Here is a 26,387-nt window from a genome sequence, read left to right as displayed (position 1 = left end):
AGTAGGTAATGTGTATGTTTAAGTACAGTGTCCCTTTAAGTCTAAAAAGCTCTGGGGCTGTTTCAAACCAAGACTGCTACTAGCCAAAACCATTTACAGGAAAGGAAAACCATTTCTATGCTAACCCATTGGAGCTGCTGTTGAAGAACTACCAATAGAAAACCATCTCCTCCTTAAAGAAGGAATGCTTCCATTGTTCAGATGCCAACCAGGAATAGCATTTTGCACAAAGTATCCATTTTAATTTAATTAGGATATACTTCCTGGTTAACATTTATCCTTAAGCTCAGTTTGCTTGAACAGTCATTAATTGACAACGTTACGCTGCATTTTAAAATGGTCATCCTACATCTTAAAAAAAAAAATATCCACGAAGTTTTGCAATCTTATTTGGTTATTCCTGAACTTTATTTTTAAACATGGTTAAGGATACAGAATTTAAGAATATTCAAGAGTTACAATTTGTAAAGTAAGAGTAGTAAAAAGTTGAGCATAACAATCGATATTTATATACTTTACCATTTAAAGCGCTTCTTTAAGGTTTAATGCCAATATTAGCTAAACATGGTTTTCAATTGGCTTTTTTTGGCCAACAAGATTACTTGAACAAAAAGTACACTACCACTAAAATAGTCAATCTTCTAAATATACTGTTCTAAATATATGGTTACAAAGAGAAGGCAATAAAAATACTTATTCGTCCAAAAAGGAACATACAAAGAGCAGCAATATGTTCTAAATCATGGATAACTGATATCACGTGCAGAAGAAACATGTATTAGTTTCCTTTAGTTGCAATGGCTTATAATCATAGAAACAGTAGTAAACTAGAGTAGCATGATCCTACAGAAAAAGAGATCAGCAGAACTTTGTTGAAAATTTCACATTTGTAAAATCAGCATTAGACTACAAATAAGTCTTACAGTTGTATGAATAAACAAGATAACATGTTGAACTGTAACATTCCCAGGCATTATATATATATATAAAATGTAAAATGTTCAATACAGCATATCTCCTCTTGGCCTCAAGGAAGGCTCATGTGTAGAATCCAGAAGTTGCTGAGCAGAATAGCCCAAGATTAGCCGAGTTCTCATTACAGATGCATATATAATACAATGGCTTTAAATTTAGACTTCAGGGATTGTATGGTCCATCAGACTTTTCATGATGCCAGAAGCCATTCTGGGGGGTGGAAAAAAAAAAAAGTCTCCTTTACTAAATTTAAAAAACCCCCAAACCCTTACTTTGTTATTAAAAATAATGCAAAGAAAGCAAAACTAGAGAATACATGAGACAAAGTTTTAAATCAAAGCGTTTTGTCTTACTAGGTTAACAGAACATTGCAGCAAATGATATAGAAAACTAGCAGGCAACTGTGCTGTTGGCATTTTATTCTACCTTGTATGTTAGCAAAGAAAACAGACTATTCTAATATAGCTTGTATATGGGTGCAGAACTGGGAGATGTATTCTGTCTGATGTCTACTATAGAGAAACTGCTAAGTGTAACAGATAAGGATAACTTTTTTTTACATCCTCAACATTGAAAGCAATACGTTTGTCATACTGCAACCAGAACAGGTGCTCAGGTAGTGGCAGTAGCTTAAATCACTAATGAAGAAGATGGCAAGAATGTCACAGTTTTACACGGAGAATAGTGGAGTCTAGTCCAGCTTAACAGAACACTTGTCAGCTGAAACAGCTAAAAAAAATTAGATTAGGGATCCTGGAGAGGGAGTTTCCTACTGGAGTTGGGTTCTTGGTGCATAGCTGAAATCATATATACTCAAATATATAACAGTAGCTGGACTAGTTTTAGTGCATCACCATGGTCTAACACTGCGATGGGCAAACTTTTTGGCCCGAAGGCCATATCTGGGTATAGAAATTGTATGGTGGGCCATGAATGCTCACAAAATTGGGGTCAGGGTGTGGGAGGAGGTGAGGGCTCTGGCTGGGTGTGCAGGCTATAGGATGGGGCTGGGTATGAAGTGTTTGGGGTGTAGGAGGGGGCTCCAGGCTGGGACCGAGGGGGATCAGGGCTGGGGCAACGGGTTGGGGCATGGAGGGGTAGCTCAGGGGTGCAGGCTCCAAGCAGCGCTTACCTCAAGTGGCTCCTGGAAGCAGCAGCAGGTCCCCCCTCCGGCTCCTACACAGAAGCGCAGCCAGGCAGCTCTGCTGTGCACTGCCCTGTCCACAGGCTCCGCTCTTGTAGCTCACATTGGCCATGGTCCCAGCCAATGGGTCGGGGGCAGTGTGCGGAGTGGAGCTCCCTGGCTGCCCCTATGCGTAGGAGCTGGAGGGGGGGACATGCCGCTGCTTCTGGGGGCCACGCAGACAAGCCCCAGACCCCGTTCCCCAGCAGGAGCTCGAAGGCCAGATTAAAATGGCTGGCGGGCTGGATGCGGCCCATGGGCTGTAGTTTGCCCAGCCCTGGTCCAACAGGGAAGTTAGTATGCAACAGGATTCACACCCCTCTAGTGCACATTGCCTCACTGTGTAGGCAAGCCCTTTCTATTTATTGGACAATCCTGTTAATACACGCCAGAATGATATTAGCCTTTTTCACAACTGCACCATATTGTTAGCTCATATTCAACTTGTGATCCACTAGAAATCCCAAATCCTCTTCTGCTGACTACTGCCTAGCTAGTTATTTCCTATTTTGTAGATGCGCATTTGATTTTTCCTTCTTAAGTGTAGTACTTTGCACTTATCTTTACTGAATTTCATCTTGTTGATTTCAGACAAAATTTTACAATTTGTTGAGGTCATTTTGAATTCTAAACCTGTCCTCCAAATTGCTTGGAATCCTTCCCAGTTTGGTGTCATACGCAAACTCTCCACTCCATTATCCAAGTAACTAATGAAAACATTGACTAGTACTGGACCTAGGACTGACACGGGTTGGACTCCCAAACTAATACATCTCCCAAACTGACAGCAAATCCCTGATAAATATTTGAGATTTCAAATACATTGCTATATTCAAAAATCCATTACAACTCTGAAATATCATTTGGCTAAATTTCAAAGAGGGCTGTTACTTTGAAAAACGTTAATGAACCAGAAAGTTACATATTACAGATTTTTTGTATATGAGATCTTTTAATCTGACTGGGTTAACAGGATTAAAGGCAATGATTTCCCAGTCCCAAAAGACTCCATTTCAGGTTTACAACTGTTTGAAGTAAAAGGTATTTCTCTAATCAGCTACTCTAACATTACACATGAACTCTGCCTGAGTCACAGCAGGACTGAAATGAAATACAAATACTGTTCTACAATAATCTGAGATCTAGTCTAAACTGTGGGAGTTTTGTATGTTATACACTTCCCCCATAAAGCTATTTCAGTGCCCTAATTCCTTGCCACTAACTTCTTCTGTAACAGTTTACTCTGTTTTGTTTGCAGAAAACAAGTTTTCAAACTTTTGTCTTAAAAGGATACCATGGTCATACCCCACAAATTGAGATTTAATATCTTTTTAGTGAACTGAAACATTACACCAAAGCCCTTAGCGTAAATGTATTTCCACAGCATGCCTGATGCCAGATTTGGTATTTTCTTGACTCAATCACATAAAATGCATTTACGTTTGAGAGTTAAAATTTACCCTAGAACCAAAGGAGTAATTGTCCATTGGAATATTATTTCCACAACACTTAATAAGCAGATTTGTGCAACTAATTAGCTATTTTTAAAAAATGATTCAAAGTTTTCTTGCTTACCTCTTAATTATGTGTTCAAAGATATATGAAGGCATGATAGTAATTGTCACAACATTCCCAGCTGTTGCCAATATATCTGCAATTTGGGAGTCCTGTTAATGAAATACAAATGAACAAAACCTCATGATCTGAATCTTTGAAATCCTTCCGCATCTGCCTAGCAGCTACGAACTATAAACAGGGCACAAAGAACCTTTTCAAAATGTCTGCAAGGAAGCACTAAGGAAAGATATCCAATGTAGACTAGGACCAAACAACAGCTTTTACCATTACTAAAAGATCCCTGGTCTTGGAACACAAGGGTCAGCGTGTACCCTGACACAAGAAGGAAACCCTTGACTGGAAGTCATAAGTTCGCAGGGCAATCACTGCCAATGTTGATACTGGCAAGTGAACATCTAGCAAGCTGTACCTCATGTCTCCAGATGGAGCAGGAGAATAAAATACCAGGCACACAATTCTTAGAGAAGCTATGCTGAGGCAGAGAGTTTAAGAAAGTTGATGACAAAAACCTAAGGATAAAACTAGTTAAGAGCCTAACTCTATTAAAAGCCATTTCTACCTGGCTAAGAGACACAGTAAACTGGAATAATCAGATAGAAGACCCTCTGATATGGAGATGTTAAAATTTTGTTGAGCACTCTTGATTACATCGACTGGTAAAAAGTCACATCACTAAGTGTTCAGAATGACTCTCGTATACCATACTTGAGATCTTCTAAAAGCACCACTCCCCTCTCAGAAGAGTACGAAGATAGGACGATTGTTACGCTGAATTTGTTTTTGTAAAGCACATTACTTTACCTTCAGTCCAATTACGTTCTGGCCATTTATTTCACACATGTTGTGCTCTGTAAGAAGTCCATTTCTAGCAGCAGAACTGTCTTTTACTATTGAGGTTACTTTTCCATTTTTGAATATGAAACCAACATGACCTGTGCTGTCCTTATGCATAGTAAGAGTTCGTTCAAAAGGCCTGTAAGAAATATGTTCACAACATATTACTGTACTATATTCAGTAAGTATTCAACATATACTGAACAATTCCACAAGAGATTAGAGTTACTACTAAAAACCTGTAGAGTTGTTATTGTAAATGTTATAATATATTATGGGATGCATTATTTTGACCTACAAGTATTCCTTTTGTCTGAAATATCTGTTCTCAATATTGGTACTATTCACCTTGCTAGCTAAAATATTTATAAAAATTATACAGATTAAGCTCAATACATTCACAGAATTCCGTTTTGATTATTCAATTGTATGAGTAATTGCCATTTCAGTTTCAAGTTATGATTCTAATACAAAATGCAAAAAAAAAGTTCACTTCAGTATTGAAAGAGACTATGGTATTTTAGGTGACTAATGTACTCTACACACCCTTACATTCAACTATATGCTGAAACATCTTGATATAACCAGCTACTTCACTTAATTTAAGCTTATTTTTCCACTCAAGCTATAATCATTGTTCATTGGCTTTTTACTGATATTCCCCTATGCCATAGGAAATATGTAAATTTCCCACCCTCTTTAACATATATACATTTACATTTTAAATTACATGTTCTTGTAGAATGGATTGGTCTGCAAGTGTTACAAGATAACTAACATAGCATTGGCACATATCATCGATTAGATCATTGGTCTCCTTTCTGAAGGCCTAATACTCGCCCACATACAAACTTGCACTGGTGTGTTTTTAAACCAGTTTAAGTTAACAAGTGCAAATGTGTATGCAGACACTTAGTTTAACTAACAGTGTAAAAAACACACCGCTAATTAAAACGGCACAAGTTTGTATTGCTAAAGACAAAGTTAAAGGGTAACTTCAAAGCTTTCAATATGAAAATTAAGATTCCAGATCAATACCAAAATACTGTATGCGTTTATACGTAAAGACATATTTTAAGGCAAAAATCTTGGAAATAATTGAATATCAGTGGCTCTGCCATGAATAACTTAGAACCTTGAACTCAGGACTAGACAGATAGTAAATGAAATTGTCTTAAGATACTTGTATACTTTTTTCTATTCAAAAGAGGCCTAGACCAAAGTAGCAAAAACCTAAGCAGAACTGCATTGGCAGAGTTTGCGAGAAACTGTGCATAATACCTGCCTGCGACAGAGTTAGCCCTTGCCAACAGTCTTAATTTAACAGATTTACTCATGAAATATTAGACATGAAAAGGAAGCTTCTGAACTACTTAGACTGTAAGCTCTTTGGGGCAGGGATAGTCATTGTTATGCATGTTTGGTGCTTAAACACAGAAGAATCCCATGCCTGGACTAGGGACCCATTGTGCTACTGCAATACAAATAAATAATAATGAACAATCACTTTCCATTTTTACTTGATAGTTTTACCTGTCACGAATGATCATCGAAATTCTCTCCCCTGAAGCCTGCTTGAGAACTTTATGGGATTTCTCAGAGCTCCATCCTGCACAATTTTCACCATTAATTTGCAGAACTTGGTCCCCAAACCTCAGACCAGCTAAAGATGCTGGAGAGTTGGCTTGTACTAACTGGACAAATATACCCTAAATGGAATGATAAAAATTTATCATTATTCTTGAATGTTAACAGTCAGAAAAAGTTCCCAGTGCCTATTTTATACATTACATATAGTATACATAAACAGCAAGCAGAAGATGGGTTGAACAACTGCAACTTTTAAAAATACAGATACACTGCAGGAGATGAATAGGCCTTTTTTTTTAAATACATACAAAGGTGACCTACAAAAGCTAAAAAGCTTATTAATCCTTTTCTGATACAATGAAGGCCTGAAATCTTGTTTTTCATTTTTAAAAATGAAGTATTACCACCACAGAACTATCAGGAAGTGATAGACAGAACTGCAGGATCTCTTGGCGTCTCAAAGCAGGTTTACTGTGAGCTTTAAAGATTTGCATTAAGTGGTGAAGGATGGTGACTCTTTAGCAATGGATTTTACGTATCTCAAATGCTAGTCTGAGATAAATAGGTGTTAACACAGTTGACTGAAAACCCCTTCCTCTTTCAACTACTCAGCTTTGATTCCTGTGAGCTTGTTTTAGTAGTGCTTCAGTCATCATGGACCCTGTCTACAGTTAGAAAGGAAAACTAGAAATACTAGGAGCCCTAATGTAGATAGGGTTGTGTCTGCAATTATGGTTATCAACACCATGCTATTAGACTTGCTCCCACTTCACTTTCATGAAAGGATGCTGAATGCTAAACCCCACCTGTGCTGGGGCACAAAGATCCTAACACCTGTTCAGTTGACAATAGTGGGATGTTTCCGAAATGCAGACAAAACCTTAGAGACTTCAAGATAGCCCACACCAGAATTTCTAGTTTAAAAAAGCCATAAGATAATTAAACTTTTGATACCTCAAAAGATATCTCAAATGCTAGTCTGAGATAAATAGGTGTTAACACAGTTGACTGAAAACCCCTTCCTCTTTCAACTACTCAGCTTTGATTCCTGTGAGCTTGTTTTAGTAGTGCTTCAGTCATCATGGACCCTGTCTACAGTTAGAAAGGAAAACTAGAAATACTAGGAGCCCTAATGTAGATAGGGTTGTGTCTGCAATTATGGTTATCAACACCATGCTATTAGACTTGCTCCCACTTCACTTTCATGAAAGGATGCTGAATGCTAAACCCCACCTGTGCTGGGGCACAAAGATCCTAACACCTGTTCAGTTGACAATAGTGGGATGTTTCCGAAATGCAGACAAAACCTTAGAGACTTCAAGATAGCCCACACCAGAATTTCTAGTTTAAAAAAGCCATAAGATAATTAAACTTTTGATACCTTGGACACAAGCCCAGTTTCTCCTGATTTTGCAGGTCAGTTTTTAAGAATGTGACAAGTTAACATGTCTGTTTCACAGTTGGGAATAGTCAGAGGCCACAATGAGGAGAGACTGGCTGCAGAGAAGTTAAAATGATTTCTTTGCACCTTTGGTCACCACAAAGGAGAACAACAAAAGCAAACTTTGGCGTTACTCTTTGTAGATAGTGTAGGCCAAATCAGAGCTTCACTTTACCTAATGTTCCCCCATCAGTAGCATATGGTCCTAATCTAAAGGTGATGCAGGCACTCTTACTAGTGGTTAATAGCATAATGAGAAATTAAACTACAATGTGTTACCCATTGAAAGTTTAGGAATAAAGACTAAAGCTATTGAGCTAGTGACCAAAATGCCATTTAACAAGTACAATAGCAGATAACTGAAAGGTGTCCAATATCTGTGTGACACTGCACCCTGTATTCTTCGTAGTGATATTATTATGATACGATTAACATAATTACGATGCATTTTGTACAAGATGGGTCATGTGAGGTGTCATTGGGAAAGTTATGATTTGCTGAATATGATTTGTATGCATGTATCATTTTTGTATCTAAAATTAGGAACATTGACTACATATCTGTATTTCATCGTGCTTACTCTGGGTAAGACCCACAACTAGCCTTTCAAATACAACAATGAAGAAGCCAGACGGGGCTGATGGCCTATCAGCAAAGACAATGGACTGTGAAATAGATTAACCTTCCTGTGGGCATTTTGGCCAGCCTGTAAGCAATGGCTGTTATAACACTGCAAGGGCATGCGACCAGAGCACGTCTCTCGACTCCATCTTGGATGTCAGTATTTTTCCACAAACCAGTTTGGGAACCAAGTTTTGAAACAAAGGGTTCCCCGCCATATGCTAAAACTATATAAGGTAGAGGAGGGACGACATCAGTGGTTCTTTGCTCCCCACACAAGACAACTCCTGGAAACACCTGAGCAACAAAGACTGAATTAGGGGGGGGAAGTGCTGGATCCAGGCTGAAGGGATTTCTAGCCTGTATATGAAACAACTGGGCATGCCAAACTGCAAAGCAAGGGTCGACTCTGCAGCCCGCTTGTATCATCTGTAAGGGTGAGATACTGTTAATTCAAATCCTATCTTTCTAGGATGTTAAGCTTAGTTTGCATTTTTGTTTATTTACTAGGTAATCTGCCTTTGATCTGTTTGCAATCACTTATAACAACTTAAAATCTATCTTTTGTAGTTAATAAATGTATTTTATGCTTTAATCTAAACCAGTGAGTTTGGAGTGAAGTGCATGGGAATCTTAGCTCAGAGGGGCTGTTGCATTTCCTCTCCACATTGCGAGGGGAGGTGAATTGGATAATAAATTCATACTGGGTTGGGATTTGTACCAGGGCAGGACAGTACAGCTCTGGGGTCCTAGGCTGGGAAACTGGTGGTTATGTTGGCTGTAGTCTCTCTCTTGTTGGTTCACATGCAGTGGCTAGTCAGAGAACTGCAGCTGGGAGTGGTTCTACCTGTGTGGAAGTGTAAGACCGGGAGCATATCTGCAGCTTGTCACAGCAGCACAGTGTGAGAGGGAGCCCAGGCTGGTGGGGCTCAGTGGTACCCCAGGGGGAGGGAAACCTGTCACAATCTGTACTTACTATATAAAGAGGTGCTATGTGTAAACTTAGGTACTAAATGTACAAGTAGTACATAATGCCAGTTGCTTCTATACATTTATATAAAAGTAAATTATGTAGTACTTAAGTTTAGATCTCTAATCTATTAGTATATTTTGAAAGCGTTAACAGAAGACAAAACAGCAGCCATAGATAAGACACTAGAAACGTTATACACTTGGTAGAAGTTTACCCCATTTTATATTAAACACAAAGACATGCCTTTGCATCAGCAACTTCACACTCCCATACAATTTAATTTTGATTACAACAGGATTCACTTACTGATCTACAGAATCAAGACAGAATTAAGTTTCCATATACTTACATTGTCTATAGATTTAAGACGAAGTCCGATTTTTCCATCCTGATCTTTACACACAATTATTTCACGGATGCCTTGTTTAATCTCTGCTCTGCGAATTCCAACATCATTTCCAGTTACTGGAGCCACCATATAATTCACACTGGAGGGTCTTGTTACCAGCTGCTGATGATTAAAAACCACACAACAAACTACTTAGAACAGCACCTTGTGTAGACAGCTGAACAAGACATGTCAGTCAAAATGAAATCACATTTTCACACAAATAAATGAAATTTTAAGATGTCTTACTTCTAGTTATTTTGGGGATAATAAAATTGTTCAAGTGTAGTAAAAATGTCTTTATACAAAGTTCTTACTGAAAGGTAAACTCTAGAGATGGAATGACTTAGCATCTTAAGATCATTAATCCATCACTGGTTAACTATGGTAATGACCAGAAGTATAATCCACTAAATAGAATAGGTGGAGTCCTATTTTTAAGAGCAAGTTATTTTGTTAATAAATATCCTGTCTGTGTTTTCTAAAAATCAGGTTTACTTGAATGGTACCTACCCCCTGAGATTGTGTATCTGCAACCACTGGCAAGTTTTTCTGTACCTCTTCTTCATTAAGACTCAGACCCATGTACTCAGAAAGTTCTGGGTATAGTCTGGGATAGAGGCCTAGTGAAAGAAAAAAAAATACAAAGTAAATGATTCACTATTTAGAATATAGAAAATGTTTATTCACTAAAATACTAAATATTTACTGATTTACTAGAAGAACACTGTAGATTACGTTCCTATATGTTACTTGTCTGTTCCAGTACTTTACTTCAAGGTCAACTGCATCAATAGCAACAAACTTTGCCTCTGAAAGCACATGCAATATCATCCATTAGAACAGTACTACTATTTTGTCACCCATCTTAAGATACTTGGCTACTTCCACATTTTACATAAGGCACTCTCCATTGTTCAGGTAATTTTTAGCCTTTTTTTTTTTAAATCCCAGTAGAATCTATTTCACACCATTTTTAGTTTCCAGTGATTCATGAAAACAAGGGTGAAGGGATTTGACATCACAGACATGAGGTGAGAAACCACTTAAAAGCTCTGGAAATCTCTGAGCAGAAGGCATGCACTTTTGTCTCCCCAGGCCTGTGCGGAAGTGGTGGGAGGGGGGACCATTTCCCTTTCACCCCATTCCCAGGACTATATGAGGAACTCTGCATTGGGAGGTACCCAATCTGGATGGGCATGCACATGTTGCAAGGGAGCAAAGTATCAGATAAATAGTTCTCTCAGAGACTCAGGGACTCCATACAGACTCTCTTTGCTTTTTGAAGATCCCCAGGTACCTGTGAAGTTTTGGAAGGCAAGAGGCCATAGCCATATCCTGTCAACAGGGGAAAGAAGAATAAGCCTAAAGGAATTCCCTCCCAGTATACCCCTTTCCACAGGTTTTACCAGAAGCATGTCCAGTGTGACCCTCAGTTATTTCAACTTTCTGGGGTGGTTGTACTGAATATGAGTAAGCAAAGGTTAGAAAAGCATGAACTATTCATTCTCTTCAATACCTATTTGTTTTGCCACTTAAATTAGTTGATGCATAAATTAAAATTGAAAAGGATGATCTGTCCTGAACAATAGTAATCACATTTTAACTAACTGTGGTGTCAATTTCCCTAGGGCAACAAGGTATTTTAATTACTTAAAAAATATTTTAAGTATAAATTCAGTATTTTAAATTACCGATGAAATTATTAAGTACCCTGATACAGTGTGTAGTACCAGCAAGTTAATGGCACTATGAAAACCTTCTTCTATCTCGCAAGTTCAAAATGCTGAGTGTTACACAAAAGATTTTGCATTTAAAACTACTGTGAATTTGCTTTTCATTGTACAATGTTTTAAGTGTTTCACTGTACTTAGTGATTAATATATTTCTGCTTTCAATAGTATCAGCTGACAGTAAACATCTTGATAGTTTGCTCTAACACAATTCACTTCTTACAGCTATATGAAACCGAGGCACACAATCCACTTTATAAGACGGTGTTTGGCCAAATCTTGCATGGGAATAAAAGCCTTCAGAAGGGCCAGAAAGCTATTAGTTGCAAGTCAGTTTCTGTGGAATAGTAACATCAAGGGAGCAGAATGTGCTTTCCCACAGAGCAAACAGGTATTATTACATCATGGCAAAAATTGGAAGAAGTTATTGCTTTATTACAACAAGAAGAGAGTCAATTTTGTTGATAGGAAGTGGTATAAAAATATTTTAATATTGAGTTGTTGGTCACTGGAAATTTCAGGAAAGCCATGAAGATGTTTTTTTAAAATCAAAAAGAACTGTTCCAAGACATTTAACACTTAATAGTTTAAAGCCATAAAACTGTACTCAACTATGATGGAGAAAAAGCCAATTTTTTAAAGAATAGTTCTGCTCAATAGCAGTGCAGTTGGGTGACCAAAAAAGGGGGGGGCAATTAATTATGGTGGAGCAGTGGCACCTCTATAATTAAGGTTGCTCCACAATATCTGTTTAAAGGTTACCTTTCCTAAATCCTCTAAAATTGACATGTTCAGTCAGATCTCTTTGAAATTTGGTATGCCTTGGGAGGGTGTAGAGCAGGACTGGTGATCCAAATGGAGTCATTTGAGCCCATGGTGCAGAAATACAAGTCCGCCCGCAAAAAACAGCAATATTTAAAAAAAAGTTTCTAGGTTGGGTTTTTTTTGCCCAGAGCTAAAGAACTATTGACAGAAGGCGGGTCAAAATAATCTCAATCTGTCAAATCTTATCCAAGATAGTGCATGGCACCCATGAAATCTCTGGGGGAAGACCCAAACTGAGAAAAGTAGTAAGAAAAAGCAGCAATACAGAAAAAGTGCTAGATTTCCATTACTGCCATTCATAAGCTTTGAAGCTCCACTCTTGCAAGTGCTCTCAAAATTGAAACAGTTAAACGGACTGCTCTGAAATTTGGTGTGCTTCATGGTGGCGTGGGATAGCATTAGATGATACAAATTTGGGGGTCACCTGACCAAGGGATTCCTGCATTACTGCCCCCCCCAAATTGTTTCCTTTTGTTGCCCTATATTGTTAAAGTGAGAGGTGCTAAGGATGGGATGAATCAACAGAGCTCTGGATGGCTGTGAATTCAACCTTCAGTTAACAAAACTAAAGATAAGTTAATCACAAACCCTCCACCTAAGACAAAAGAAGTTATGGATGAGTGGCTGGAGGTTGTTATAATCACGGATGGCAATTTTATTTTGGGGATAATGTAATCAGTCACTGAGTGAAAAACTTAGACATGTAAATGCTTCCTGGGAGGGAAAGCGTATCAGGGAGGAGAGGAATAGAGGGGAAAAGGGGTTGGGGCTGCAGAAAAGAGATGAGGGTTATGTGGATGGATGGCACCTGCAACTCTGCCAGTACATCCCAAGCCCTGTGCACCACCAATACTGCCAGTACATCCCAATCTGGATGGAATGCTATGGGTGACAGTGAACAGGCTGTAAAAGGAGACAAGGTGCTTCTGTATTTCAGGAATAGTGGGGTGGGCAGAGAAAAGGTGTGTGTTAACAGGGCCTACTGGGGCACTGCTGAAAGAGCAGAGTTAAGGTTGCATGGGCAATCTTAACTGTGCATTTCCTAGTTTTCAGAAGTTTGAGTTTTGCTCAACTCAATGTTCTGCAAGGTAACAACATTCCACCAAGCAAACTTAATGCTGCATTAAAATATTTAAAACCATTGAATCTTATAGTGACTAGTTCTTCAAGATGTTGTTGTTCACATGGATCCTATGTTCATGAAGTCAGAACCTTTGAACAGCAGTTTCAGAGCCATCCTTGTGCATCCCCACCAGAGGGCTCAAAGGCCAGAGTGGCTACAACCCACCCTTAGTTTTCTTTACCTGGGATTTTGAAATGGCAAGTGAACGCCAAAGAAGCAGAGATAGGGTTTGTGGGATCTATGTGGACAATAACCCATTCTCAAAGAATCATCGTTACTTTAAGGTAAGTAAACTGTTTTTCCTTTGAGTGTGTGCACACGTGTGGGGACTGCACTCTAGTCAGGGTGACTAATAAGCAGACATGCCAAACCTGCGGAAAAAAAAAAGCAGAAATTGGCTTGTTTTTGACTTAATTAGCTTGGGAGTTACTTGTTGGCTTGTTGCTTTTGGGGGGGGGGGGGGGGGGGGGGGCGGGGGATTGGCTCCTAGCAAGCGGGGGCAAGAGAGTCAGGGGTGCACTGCGGGCCCACCACAGTCCCAGACAGCACACCGGAGGAAGGGGGGGGGAGCGGGGGAGATCTAGTCATATAGAGTGTTGGTGTTCTTAGGGATTGGCTTGTTTTGAAATGGGATGAGTTTAATTTTTGGCTTATTGTGAAAATTGGGGTGCTTATTTACCACAACTGTGCTAAAAAGCAGTATGGAAGATGGTACTGAGGAGTCTTAACTGCCACTAACAGTGCCCTACCAAATCTCACAGCCAGGAGAAGGACACAGTCTTTAACAAAGGTAAGCAGACTACCACAATTAGCTGCCTTGCAAATTTTAGATATGATGATGCGTCCAAAGCATGCACAAAATGCAGCTTGTGCAGTAGTGGAGTGAGCTTTAGCATTTGAAGGAAAAGGTGTATCAGCCACATTACTGCAGACTGAAATACATGCATAGTTCTTTTTTATATTCTCTGGGAGACAATGGGTTGACCCTTAGGAGTACCAGAGATGGCAAGAAAAAGATGGGAAGTCTGTGTAAAAGGCTTTGTCTTATCAAGATAATATAACAAGATCTTTGAAACATCCAGGATGTAGAGTTTCTTTTCTTCTGAAGAACAAAAGAAAACAGGTAAATTAATTGTAGTTCAAATGAGTGTGACAAGTTTGGGAATAAACTTGCAATGAGGTCTTTACACCAATTTATCTCTGTGGAACATTGAGAGAGAAGGGTCAGCCATAAAAGACTGGAGTTTGGTCACCCTTCTGGCTGATGTAATGTTGACTAAAGAGACCATCTTGAGGGTAAGATAGTGTAAAGTACACTCCAAGAGGCTTAAAAGGGGGGCTTGTAAGGACAATGTGGATCTTAATATTGGAGACAGTTCTCTAACTGCTGGATAAGTATGGAGTAACTACTTTAGAAATCTAGATACTGTGGGGTGAGTGAAAAATGAACATGATGGTACAGGGGGATGGCATGCTGAGAACACTGCAAGGTGGCTTTTGATAGAACTGAACAAGAAGTCCAGTGCTTTAAGTACCAAATATATTATAGGTTTTGGGGGTTTTTGCATTTTTCCCTTTTGTCTGGAGGTGGTCTGGGTGCATATACAATGCATCTGTGATCAATGTCTTTGTAGGAGGAGCAGAGAAGGGAACCTGTCTGAATATATTTGGGGTCTAACCACCCATTCAGTGCCAATAAAATAGGTGTCCTGACACTACAGTCACATGCTCATTTGATGTCCTGTAAGGTAATATACTAGGTTTAATCAGCCTTTTAAATGGACCCAGGTGAAGTCTGGCTAATAGCGTCACATAAAAGCAAGGTGATGTGGGCTAAAAGTTTGAGGCAGTTTTCTTACTGTAGTTGACATTCAATTTGATACTGATCATCATATGAAGAGAAAAATCTGCATTCGGTAATATATGTTTTTGCTGATTTGGAATCCACTACAACTCTTATAAACTATCATTTATGATGGATTGAGACACAATTTTTCACAAGTTACCATGAGGCCCAGCTATCTGAACAAGACAAGTTTTGAGCATGAAGGGACAGGATGATGGAGGCAAGACACCATTTCTTCCTTTAGGCGATTTTCATTAAAGGACCATGAAGGACAAGAAAGGGGATGGGTAGGGGTTAAGGACTGAAACGGGATGGAACAGCCATGGGAGATAACTTTTAATACCCATCTGTCTGTTATCATGCTCCAAGTTTGATGGAAGAACAAAAGCCAGCATCTAAAGACAGAGTTTGGAGACTGCTTTTGAGTGACTTTAGTGTGGTTCTCGACCCTCACATCAAACCTGTTGTTCTGGAAGCAGCTGTAGATGGCTCAACAAACAAGGAAGATTGTCTTGTCCAACAGAATCTCAGCTTCTCCCTGGTTAGGTACTCAGAAGACCATTGTTGAGAGAAGGCAAGTGGTCTTCTGCCTTGACTAACATCCTAGTATTTGAAGATCTTACAATTTGGGGCTGAAGTGTAGATGCCCCCAAAAAACTGTGTGTAATAAATCTGTGCTTTCAAATGACATCCTCAATTGCATTTCACTGAATGCCAGAGGCTTGCAGCAATGAAGCTATGGGCAGTTGCCACAGCAGCCACAGATCAAGCTGTGTCCTATTTATTTGTTGCTGACTGTAACAATGTTTAAGCCACTAGTCCTCTTCAACTATTCCTTTCAATTCCCCACTCAAGTCTCAGAGGAGTTTAGCTAGATGGAGAATACCTGATCCCACGTAAGATATTTTGCATTTAAGCCCTGATGATTAGCAACTCATAGTTCCAGTGACCCTGACAAATAGGCTTTTCTCCAAAATAAATCTAATTTCTTGGGTGTCTGTCTTTTGGAATGTTCTTAAATTGCTTGGTCTTTTCATGGACCACATTAATCATCAACAAACCCAATGTTGGATAGAGTCAGAACTGTTCAAACCCCTTTTAGGGTAACCAATGTGTCTTTTCTGCTGTCTTAGCCAGAAGAGGCAGTGTGGCTGGTGCCTGTCAGAGTCTTTGCTGGATCTAATATGCCCTCATTAATTGCTGTCCTAGCAAAAACAGAAGAATGTAGAAGAACAAAGAGCTTGTGAGCTTTTTCTTCTATCACGGATGTTCTATCTTGAGAGTCTCAACACTGAGGGAGAGCAGCTCCAGCCGTGCTCTGAAGTCATCAAAGGCTGATACATGAGTTGAAGAGAAAGTCTCATCAGGAGAAGATGAAGAGGAGTCCCTGGGAGATGGTATGTTGCTCAGGGGGCACTAACGCCCATTCCTCCTCTGCCAGCTGCTGATGTTCTTCCCTGTCTGCAGATAAAGATCAAGACCCTCTATACTTCCTTCTAGATCATTCAAGAAGGATCAGCCCTTGGATGCAGGTCCCCGGTGTGCCTATAGGTAAGACTTGTTCTGATAGGGTTGACCAGGCCATTGCCCTGCCATACAGGAAGTCCTGGTCTGTAGAGAGAGACCTTAGTCTGATCTGTCAGAAAAAGGTTCCCTGCTGGATAGTGGAGAGGTGGTATGTGCTGGAGATGAAGAAAAAACATCTTCTAGAGGCAGTGCCAATCTTCAAGATAACCTCAGTACTGGGAGGTCAGAAATATGCACCAGTATTGAATGTAAACACGGGTGATAAGGGTGGTACTGGGGCATAATTATCTCCTTCAACATTGAATCAGGTGGTAAATTTAAGGCCTTCATTGACAGGGCTGATGTTGGCACGGGTGCCAATGTTCATGCTGATATTTACTAGTTACCAGTATTTTCAGGTATGGGTACCAAATGTGACTTCAGTTCAATGGCCACTGCTATTCAAAGATTTTTGACCTGAGGAGCATGAGGTTCATCCAAAATTAGATGTGTCACATGTAGTCACATACTCTAAGAAGAAACATGTTTTTATCATGAAAAGTGGCAAGTCAGTTTGTATCAGTCTTTAACACATGCCACCTCTCCAAAACACTGATCTTAAAACATCAGCAGGAACTTCATGCAGAAACTTCATACTGTCACACTATTCCACTTTCCAGGCCTCTCCCCAGTACTAGAGACAGGATCCCTGCCCCGTCCCAAAATTCCCCCTCAATTTAGGATTGTGTGTGCAGGGATGAAAAATATGCAAAGATAATGGTGACAGCCCTCAAACTTGCAAATCTCCCACGGATTTCAAGGGAGATAATGGCACAAAGAGCAGGCATCCCACTAACTCCCCAGCTTCGGAACTGTAATCACTTGAAAGAGGTATCCGCAGTGCGGGAAAGGGAAGAAAATATATATTAACCACACAACTCCCTCTAATTACTTCATTTTTAAAAAATTCTGTAGACTACCACTCAAATATTTGCATTTACAGAGGACACAGTTTGACTCTTAGTTAACAATGAAAGAATTATTTTGTTCTCCTATACAGTACAGTTTGACTGTACTTCAAGCTCCCCTTCAAAAGAGTGTTTGTTTAAAAAATTTCAGGATTTTACAGTTTTTTTCAAAACATCAACTTTTTGTATAGTACATAAACTTACTTCCATCTTGAGGGATGGGAGTGGAGGCTTCAGACAAAATTGCTGAATTGGCAGGGTTTGAAGAAAAGGCAGTCTGGGCCTAACAGGAAAAAGGAATTCACATGCATTATTCTGTACAAGAGAGACTATTAGATAGTTGCGAGGTCAAATGTTCATGTTTTTAGAAAGTACAGTTCGTTATATTAAAGGACAAAACTTCGGAACTCATTCTTGGATCTGAACACCAATTAATATGGATCTGAACACTAATTCATATAAATGGAATCTTTTTCAATGGTGTTAAAATTGGTTAATTAAATTAAATATCACTTGTCAAAACAGCTTACAGCTGTGACTTTCTACAGGGAAAAAGCAAGGGCAACAGCATAAAGAGGTAGTACCATATAAAGAAAGAGGGTTGGTAAATTTATTAAATGTAAATATACTTTCTGAAAGACTCAGAATTTAAGACATTTACACTAAACTTCTCATCTAGCATACAAGAGACACTAAGAAGTTTAAGATGTTCTGAAATGGCACTGTTTAAATGCAATATGAAATTTATAAAACTTCAGCAATTGCAAATACACCTCTACCCCGATATAACACTGTCCTCCGGAGCCAAAAACATCTTACCACGCTATAGGTGAAACCGCATTATATTGAACTTGCTTTGATCCGCCGGAGTGCACAGCCCCACCAACCCGGAGCACTGCTCCGAATTCGTGTTATATCGGGTCGCGTTATATCGGGATAGAGGTGTACCCAAAATAGTTTATTTTAATTCAGTAATTCATAAGCACCTTCAGAGTCTAGATGTGTCAAACTCATCCAATCCCACCTATCTCTTCTTGTGCGACACACAGGGATTAATTGTGAATCAAAGCTAAAAAGTCAACAATCCTTTAACATTAACCGCTCCTATTAGAGAAGCAGTGAACCTTCTAATTAGATTTGTATACAGAACTCAAAGAAGTGGGTTATTACAAGAGAGGACACAATGTTTACAGCAAATGCCCCCCAAAATACTCTATTTATAAATTAGTATTTGCTAGTCACTGGAAGAGAGTAAACGATAAGCTTATTTGTAATACTAGGTATTTCCTTCCTATTCAGTCTCCCATCTTTTGGTAGTTTTAGAGAACCTAGATAGGTTTTCTACGCCTCTGAATGCAAGCCAGGTACTACTCGCTATTTAAAAATTACCTTTAAATCAAACTAGTTGCCACAGTTCATGGTTATCTGACATTTTACAATAAAGTTAAAAGAACACAGGCATCAATACAGTGTAATGCATTATGATTTAACAACCTAATTCAACACATTGGTCAAATTAACCAACAATTTAAGAAAACAACATGTAAAAAAAATAAGCCACCACTAATAATGCCTTCTCTAGAAAGCTGTGGATTAGAAGTCAAACAAGTTGCATTTGAAAATAAATTAAAACAATTGTAATGGTTTAATACAACAAGCCATTTAGGGGTTAATTTCCAGTTTAACTATCCCTGTTGTTCAAATCTGTCCATTTAACCTATACTCACTGGCTGAGACGAGAGAATTTGCGCGTTTTGCTTCAAAAAAAATTATTGATTTGGTTGTAACACCAATCACTAACATGGTTACAGAACCATCACTGGTAATACAAAAGAAAAAACATGTTCGAACAAGATGCTTCTAAGTGTAAAAGACAACCAGGCTACTGCAAGCTAAACTTCTAGCGTGGACAGGCCCTTATAAAGGCTGGTTAGCAGATTCATTAAACTTAAAACTTTACATCAGACCACATGCTGGAGCACCAAATAGTTTAATCTTGATCACTGAGAGCAGCAGTGAAACTGGAGTGGTCCAAACCTAGAACATTGAGCTCAATTAACTGTCCCAAAAAGAAACCACATATATTTATTAAACACAATATTCCAGGATGCAGACTGTGCTTGGAGATCAAAATTTCAAGTGGGGGTGGAAATAACTTGACAGTACTTGTAGTCAAGGGGTTGTTTTCTTTATTACACACACTAAGTGAGATGTGAAAAGTGTGTCTACTGACCTATCTAGCAGAGTTGAATAAAAGTTTTAGTTTTGTTCTAGGAAGAGAGGCAGTTTTTAAAATCAGAATTTTGTTACTCAGTGGTTTACTGTATTATCTAACTTTTATTTGCTGCAGCCTTTATCCTTAAAATAAAATGTACATCTGTTATCTTTAAATTGTCATTTTGATATAAGCAGAGAAGTTGCTATTAACTTTTAGATACCAGCAAATAAACAACTATTTGATTTAAAAGGATAAGTGTTCCATATGGATCACATAAGATTTACATTGAAATATTTGTAAGAGCAAGCTCTCCTAATTTAAGGAAGTATTAATATCCAACCCATCCAAATAGGTGGCAAACTACCAAAAAAAATAAAGACTTTATAGTAATTTAGTCAAGTATTAAATGTAGTACCCACACATTTAACATGAGAAACTGGTTTTAGAAATGAAATTAATATTAATTGAACTGTTCATTTTTAACTAGAACTCATCTCAGAAAGAAGTCTATATATTTCACCATACCTGAATTACCTTGTCCACTTTCAGATCTTCCAGAGAAGGATAGAGAGACATTTTTGTGCAATTTCCACTAAAGAAAAATAAGAACATTATTTTAATAATCAAGTTATTTTACTCCCAACAGTATATAAAATGCCAAGTAAAGCTTGGAAGTTGGCTATGTTAAAAGCTACTGTCCAGAAAAGTGAATTTCTGTTAGCATCAAAGAAGAGTAAATCATGTTATAGACGAAAGATGAAACGCTCAGTTAATCTGTAGTCTAAAGTCTTGCTTAATGTTGAACAAAAAGCTTCAGGATAGATTGATGCATAGGAGCATTACTAACATTATCATCAGACTTCTATTCTATCAACCAAAGAACCTCCAAATGTTCAATTTTACTGAAAGATAGATCTGGAATGTAAACAGAACTTCTAATGGAGAGAACTGTGTTCCAAAAGAAATATTTTATTCTATAAAGGTGGATTTCTAGAAGCCAGAATTCATAGAACCACAGGTTTAGATGGGACCAGAAGGGTCATCTAGTCTAACCCCCTGCTAAAATGCAGAATTTTTGTGTGTCAAAATCAAAGACAGATAGCTAATCCAGCCTCTTTCTGAAAACCTCCAGCAAAGGAGATTCCACAACTTCCTTAGGCAGTTTGTTCCATTGTGCTACTGTTCTTACAGTTAGGCAGTTTTTCCTGAGATTTAATCTAAATCTGCTATGCTGTAGTTTGAACCCATTGCCTCTTATCCTGCCCTCTGTTGCAAGAGAACACAATTATTTTCCATCTTTTTTATGGCAGCCTTTCCAGTATTTGAAAACTGCTATCATGTCCCCCCTTAATCTCCTCTTTTCCAAACTAAATGTACCCAGTTCTTTCAGCCTTTACTCATATGGTTTGCATTCCATCCCTTTGATCATCTTTGTTGCTCATCTCTGGAATCTTTCCAGTTTCTCTATATCGTGATCAAAATTGGACACAGTAGTCCAGCTGAGGTCTAACCAGCACCAAGTAAAGCAGTACTATCACCTCCTGTGACTTGTGTGCTATGCCTCTCGTAATGCAACCAAAAATTGCATTTGCTTTTATTTGCAACAGCACCACATTGTTTACTCATGCTGAGGTTGTGATCCACCACAACTCCCAGATCCTTCTCAGCAGTGCTGCTGCTGACAAGCCAGTTATTGCTCATTCTCTATTTATTCATTTGGTTTTTCTTCCCCAAGTGTAGCACCTTACATTTGTCTTTATTGAATTTCATTTTGTTGTCTATAGCCCAGTTGTTCAATTTAAGATCCCCTTGAATTTTAGTTCTACCCTCCAAAGTGTTTGCTACCCTCCAAAGTGTTTGCAACACCCCCCCCCAGCTTTGTATTATCTGCAAATTTAATTAATTAATTTTAAAAATAATCTCTATTCCTACATCCAGGTCATTAATAAACAAGTTAAATAACACCAGACTGAGAACAGATCCCTGTGAACCCCACTTGAGACCTCCTTCCAATTTGACATTCTATTAATAGTCACTTTTTTTGCAGCTGTTTAACCAATTATGTATTCACTTAATTCACATAGTTCTACTGAGCCCACCTTTCTCCAGTTTACTTATGAGAATGTCACACGGGACTGTGTCAAAAATCCAGGTGTATTATGTCCACTGCATTCCCTCTATCCACCAAACCAATTACTTTGTCAAAGAAGGAAATCAAGCTGGTTTGGCATGACTTCCTTTTACTAAATCCATGCTGGCTGTTAGTGATCACACCTTCACACTCCAAGTATTTGCAAATTTAATGTTTTATACCCTTGCGTAGCTTCACAGATATCAAAGTCAGGCTGACTGGTCTATAGATCCATAGGCTCCTTCTTTCTCCCCTTTTTAAAGATGGATACTATATTGTCCTGGAGGACTGGAGAAGGGCTCTCTCCTGTCATTCATGAGTTTGCAGGGCTCCAAGATTTCTTCAGCTAATTCCTTCAGCACCCTGGGGTGAATAGTATCAGACCCTGCTGAATTGAATTCATTCAAATTAATCAGAAGATCTGACGTGTTCTTTACTTATCCTTATTGCATTCCTTCTCTTTTATTTTCTATGATAACTTTGTCAGTAATTCTGTCACATGTTATTTTTTATGTGAAGACTGAAGCAAAGTAGGTATTCAGCAGCTCTACCTATCTTCCATAGTCAGCTCACCTTCTCCACTGAGTAGTAAACCCACACCATCCCTGATCTTTCTTTTTTGCCTGACATATTTGTCAAAACCCTTCTTAGTCTTGGCTTTCCTGATTTTATCCCTACACACTCATGCTATTTGCATGTATATTTACATAGTTACATGGCCCTCTTTCCATTTCCTGTATGTATCCCTTTTGGTTTTTAGATAGCTAAAAAGCTCCTTGTGCTGCCACACTGGTGTCCTATGGCTCTTCGCTTTCCTCTGCATTGCAATAGCTTGATGTTGAGCCTCTAGTATTACATCTTTTAGGAACTACTGGCCCCCTTCAACACCTTTTCTTCTTAATTGGTCTCTCCCCAGGACCTTGCCTACTATTTCTCTGAGTTGAAGTCTGCCTTTTTGAAGTCCTGTATCCTTGTTTTGCTGTTCGGGTCCTTGTTTCTTTAGGAACTTGAATTCTATCAGAGCATGATCACTTCTTCCCAATTTCCTAACCACCTTTGCATTCGCAACTAGTTTATCCCTGTTGGTCAAAACCAGATCCAAAATGGATGACCCCTCGTTGTTTAGTCAACTTTTTGAATCAGAAAGTTGCTCCCTACATATGGTAAGAGCTTGCAGGACATCATATATTTTGCTGTATTAGACTTCCAACAGCTATCAGGAAAGTTAAAATCCCCCATTAATAGAAGCTTGTGTACGTTAGCTAATCTTGTTACCTACTTGAAGAATGCTGAATTAGAAGTTGTGTCCTTCTAATTAAGTTGAAGAAAAGTGTAAACATGAAATTCCAGATGTGCCACCTTAAGTGCAGCCCTATGAAATCCATGTTAACGAGAACACGGACAGAATTGCGGAATCAAAACAACATCGAATCCAGGCTCTCCCTGGCACTAGGACCACAGCACAGGCAGGCAAGGTGGGCTGCACAGCTGAACTATGCGTAGCCACTGGAGGTAATAGAGCATTGGGCACTGGGTGGAGGGAGTGTAGGGACTAGGGGAGAAGTGCCAGCATCTGGGATTAAGGGCAGCTTCTGAGAACTCAGCTCTTTGCTGTGTCAGCTTCATGTCAGGAGTTGCAACTCCTATGCAGACTCCAGCCATGCAACAAAACATTGATCAGTACAACAAACTACCACCTCCCCACACAGTTCTGGTGAGGGGTGGAGAAGAATGGTTGGTGTTTCTGTAAACCACTCAGAATGAGCCCACCTCAGTTCCACGGGATCTTTGCGCTTACTGGAAGGTTATGAAGGGACGAATGCCTAAAGTAGCAGAGGTTGCCCTACCTTACATCTTCCTTGTCAGCTCTGTAGACACAGAGAGAAGCTTTAGTAAATATAAAAATCTACTTATAGACAAGAGGGAATCACTTTCTGAGGAAAACACTAAAAGACTAACCATAATGTATCACAATGGAAATGTCCACCAGAGATGGCAAAAACATTTAAGTTTATGAATTTGTAATGCTACTCAGCAATAAACTAAATTTCAAACTATCAAATCAAATTTAAAATTAATTTGAGCAGGAAGGAAGGAAGCTTAAAAGTACTGAGTTTAATTTAAAATGGCAACAATGAATGCTGCAAGGATAGTTTATTTTATGTTTGGTACTTTTTTAAATTTTTAATTATTCAAATATTAATTCAGTTAAATTGACAGTGTACGAGGCTCTTCTGTGGACTTCTTGTGTTACTGTTCACCAATGTCAGTTTGGTCATATTACTAAGTGCTACTTTAAAAAGTGATTTAAAATGTATTACTTTTACCATATACTGCAGGATTTATTTAAATTGTACGCTTTTTTCCTAAAGTTATTTTTTGCAATCCAATTCTGAACATTAATGTATTTATTTATAGTAGGTCCACTTAACTGTTGTCAATGCAAACAATTTTGATTAAAAATCAAAGAATTTTTTTTTAAATGGAAAAAACAAAATCATAAAATAAAACCGAAAACCCACAATAATAAAATGGATTTCATAGGGCCCTACTTACATATTTCCATAGCTTCTGATTCCTATGACGTTTATAAGGCCAACTCACTGAACAAACAACTGGATTCCATTAAAGCCACTTTGTGCCACATTAGTAATAGTGAGTGACCTAAAACAACCAGAATTAGTCAGTGGAGAATTCCCCTTATGTAAGTGAACTTCACCATGAGTGGAAAGCTGGCAGAAGTGGCTAGACCGGGGGTTCTCAACCTTTTTCTTTCTGAGCCCCCCCAGCATGCTATAAAACCTTCATGACCCACCTATGTCACAACTGATTTTCTGCTTATAAAAGCCAGGGTTGGCATTAGAGGGTAGCAAACAGGGCAACTGCTTGAGGCCCCATGCCACAGGGAGCCCCATGAAGCTAAGCTGCTCAGGCTTCAGCTTCGGCCCCAGCCGGGGAGTATCAGGGCCTCAGGCTTCAGCTTTCTGCCCTGGGCCCCAGTGAGTCTGATGCTTGCCCTGTTTGACGGAACCCTTGAAACCTGCTCACGACCCCTCAGAGGGGCCCGGACCCCTGGTTGAGAAGCACTGGGCTAGACCTCCTCTTGTAAAACACCCCCTTCACCCATAGGTTAAGGATAGGAAAGGGGCAGGTCATTGACTTTCCAGATCCTCATTTCACCACATGTGATTTTCCAATGGATCTTATGGAAGTTAGAGTAGGACCCCCTGCTGCTCTAACTTCTGCCAGGACTAGGTGGCTGAAGATCAGAGAGCCACAATTACTGCATATTATCTGCACATGAACTCCCACTGAAGTCAAAAGGAACTCCATATAAAGTTTGGAAACACTGGACCCTAAAGTTATTTGTGCTTTCCTTTCTTAATAAAAAGTATATGAACTGTCAAGAAAAAGAGGGTTTTGCCATGTAATCTGGCATGCATGGTTCAAAACTTTCTGTTCTCATTTATGCAAGTATCAAGTGCCAGTTTCAAACTTAAAAGATAGGATTTAAATCCTATCAGGTCATTAATCCATAACCTGTTGATTAACTTTGCTATTTACAGAAGTTAACTTCCTTGTCTGCTTTTAAACAGATTACTTATATACATCTTCTTAACACTATCCCAAGTGCATAGCCTAATTTTGCAGCAATACAATAGACATGCCTATGCCAGTGTCATTCCAATCATTAACAGATTTTTGTGATTCAGGTAGTTACCTGACAGACAGCTCCTACAATGTCAATTTGCACTATAATCAAGCTTTAGGAAAAAATGCTCAAAATTCAATATCCCTGTGCATTACATGGCACGGTACAGTAATATCTACCTATTTCTAGGGTATCAGTAGTGTATCTAAATGCTACATCTGTGTCTAACTGTTTATGGTTTAAATTAAACCAACAAGGAATTGGGATTGAGCCTATTTCCAAAATCTCTAGTTCAGAGGACCCCAAACTGTGGAGCAAGCCCCTATAGAGGTGCCCAGGCCAGTCCCCATGCGGGGGGGCGGGGATGAACCACCAACCAGCTCTGCTCTGGTCCCACCCCCAGATGGTGCCCAGCTCCCAGCCCTCCCTCAGCCTTGGCCACCGACCATGGCCCAGATGTACTCGGCCTCGCCCCCAGTTTCTGGCCATGGCCCCTCAACAGGCCACATTCCCATCCCAGCCTCAGCTCCCTTACCCTGCCCTGTCATCCCATCCCCCCCCCGGGGAGCCACATCCCCAGTCCTGGCCATAGGGGGGGAGAGCACAACACTGAAAAGTTTGGGGTCCAGTGCTCTAGTTGTTCCAATTGAAGAGGATGTAACTTCAGCATTAAGGCCTTAAATTCACTGAGCCAGTGTATATTTAACCAGTTTAGAACTCTCTTTAAAACCAGAGTTAACCTGAACCAGTTAAGTCTTCTTTTCCCCTCATAGCCAGAGTGGATGAGCTCAAACAAAATCCT

At 39.2% G+C, this 26,387-nt stretch overlaps 1 protein-coding gene across 5 annotated transcripts in view; it reads right to left on the bottom strand.

Annotated features, from left to right (window-relative positions):
* Positions 1-376: 376 nt before the first annotated feature.
* The window catches only part of SDCBP (syndecan binding protein), a 29,787-nt gene continuing 3,776 nt past the window's right edge, over positions 377-26,387 (bottom strand). For 2 of the 5 annotated variants that reach the window (XM_005301162.5, XM_065585607.1), the window contains exons 2-9: positions 20,328-20,394; positions 17,789-17,867; positions 10,097-10,206; positions 9,545-9,703; positions 6,104-6,279; positions 4,538-4,709; positions 3,734-3,825; positions 377-1,185 (exon numbers count right to left, since the gene is read on the bottom strand). In XM_005301162.5, coding sequence (XP_005301219.1) covers positions 1,131-1,185; positions 3,734-3,825; positions 4,538-4,709; positions 6,104-6,279; positions 9,545-9,703; positions 10,097-10,206; positions 17,789-17,867; positions 20,328-20,378 — 894 coding nt within the window. In that variant the 5' untranslated portion in view covers positions 20,379-20,394 and the 3' untranslated portion in view covers positions 377-1,130. Of the gene's footprint in view, positions 1,186-3,733; positions 3,826-4,537; positions 4,710-6,103; positions 6,280-9,544; positions 9,707-10,096; positions 10,207-17,788; positions 17,868-20,327; positions 20,395-24,489; positions 24,599-26,387 lie in introns of those variants that run through there. The other 3 variants (XM_005301161.5, XM_065585606.1, XM_065585608.1) reach the window with 2 other exon arrangements.

The sequence above is a fragment of the Chrysemys picta genome, chromosome 2, assembly GCF_011386835.1.
Source record: "Chrysemys picta bellii isolate R12L10 chromosome 2, ASM1138683v2, whole genome shotgun sequence".
Taxonomy (NCBI): domain Eukaryota; kingdom Metazoa; phylum Chordata; order Testudines; family Emydidae; genus Chrysemys; species Chrysemys picta.
Note: the sequence above shows the minus strand (reverse complement) of the source record. Positions and strands in the feature narration are given on the sequence as shown.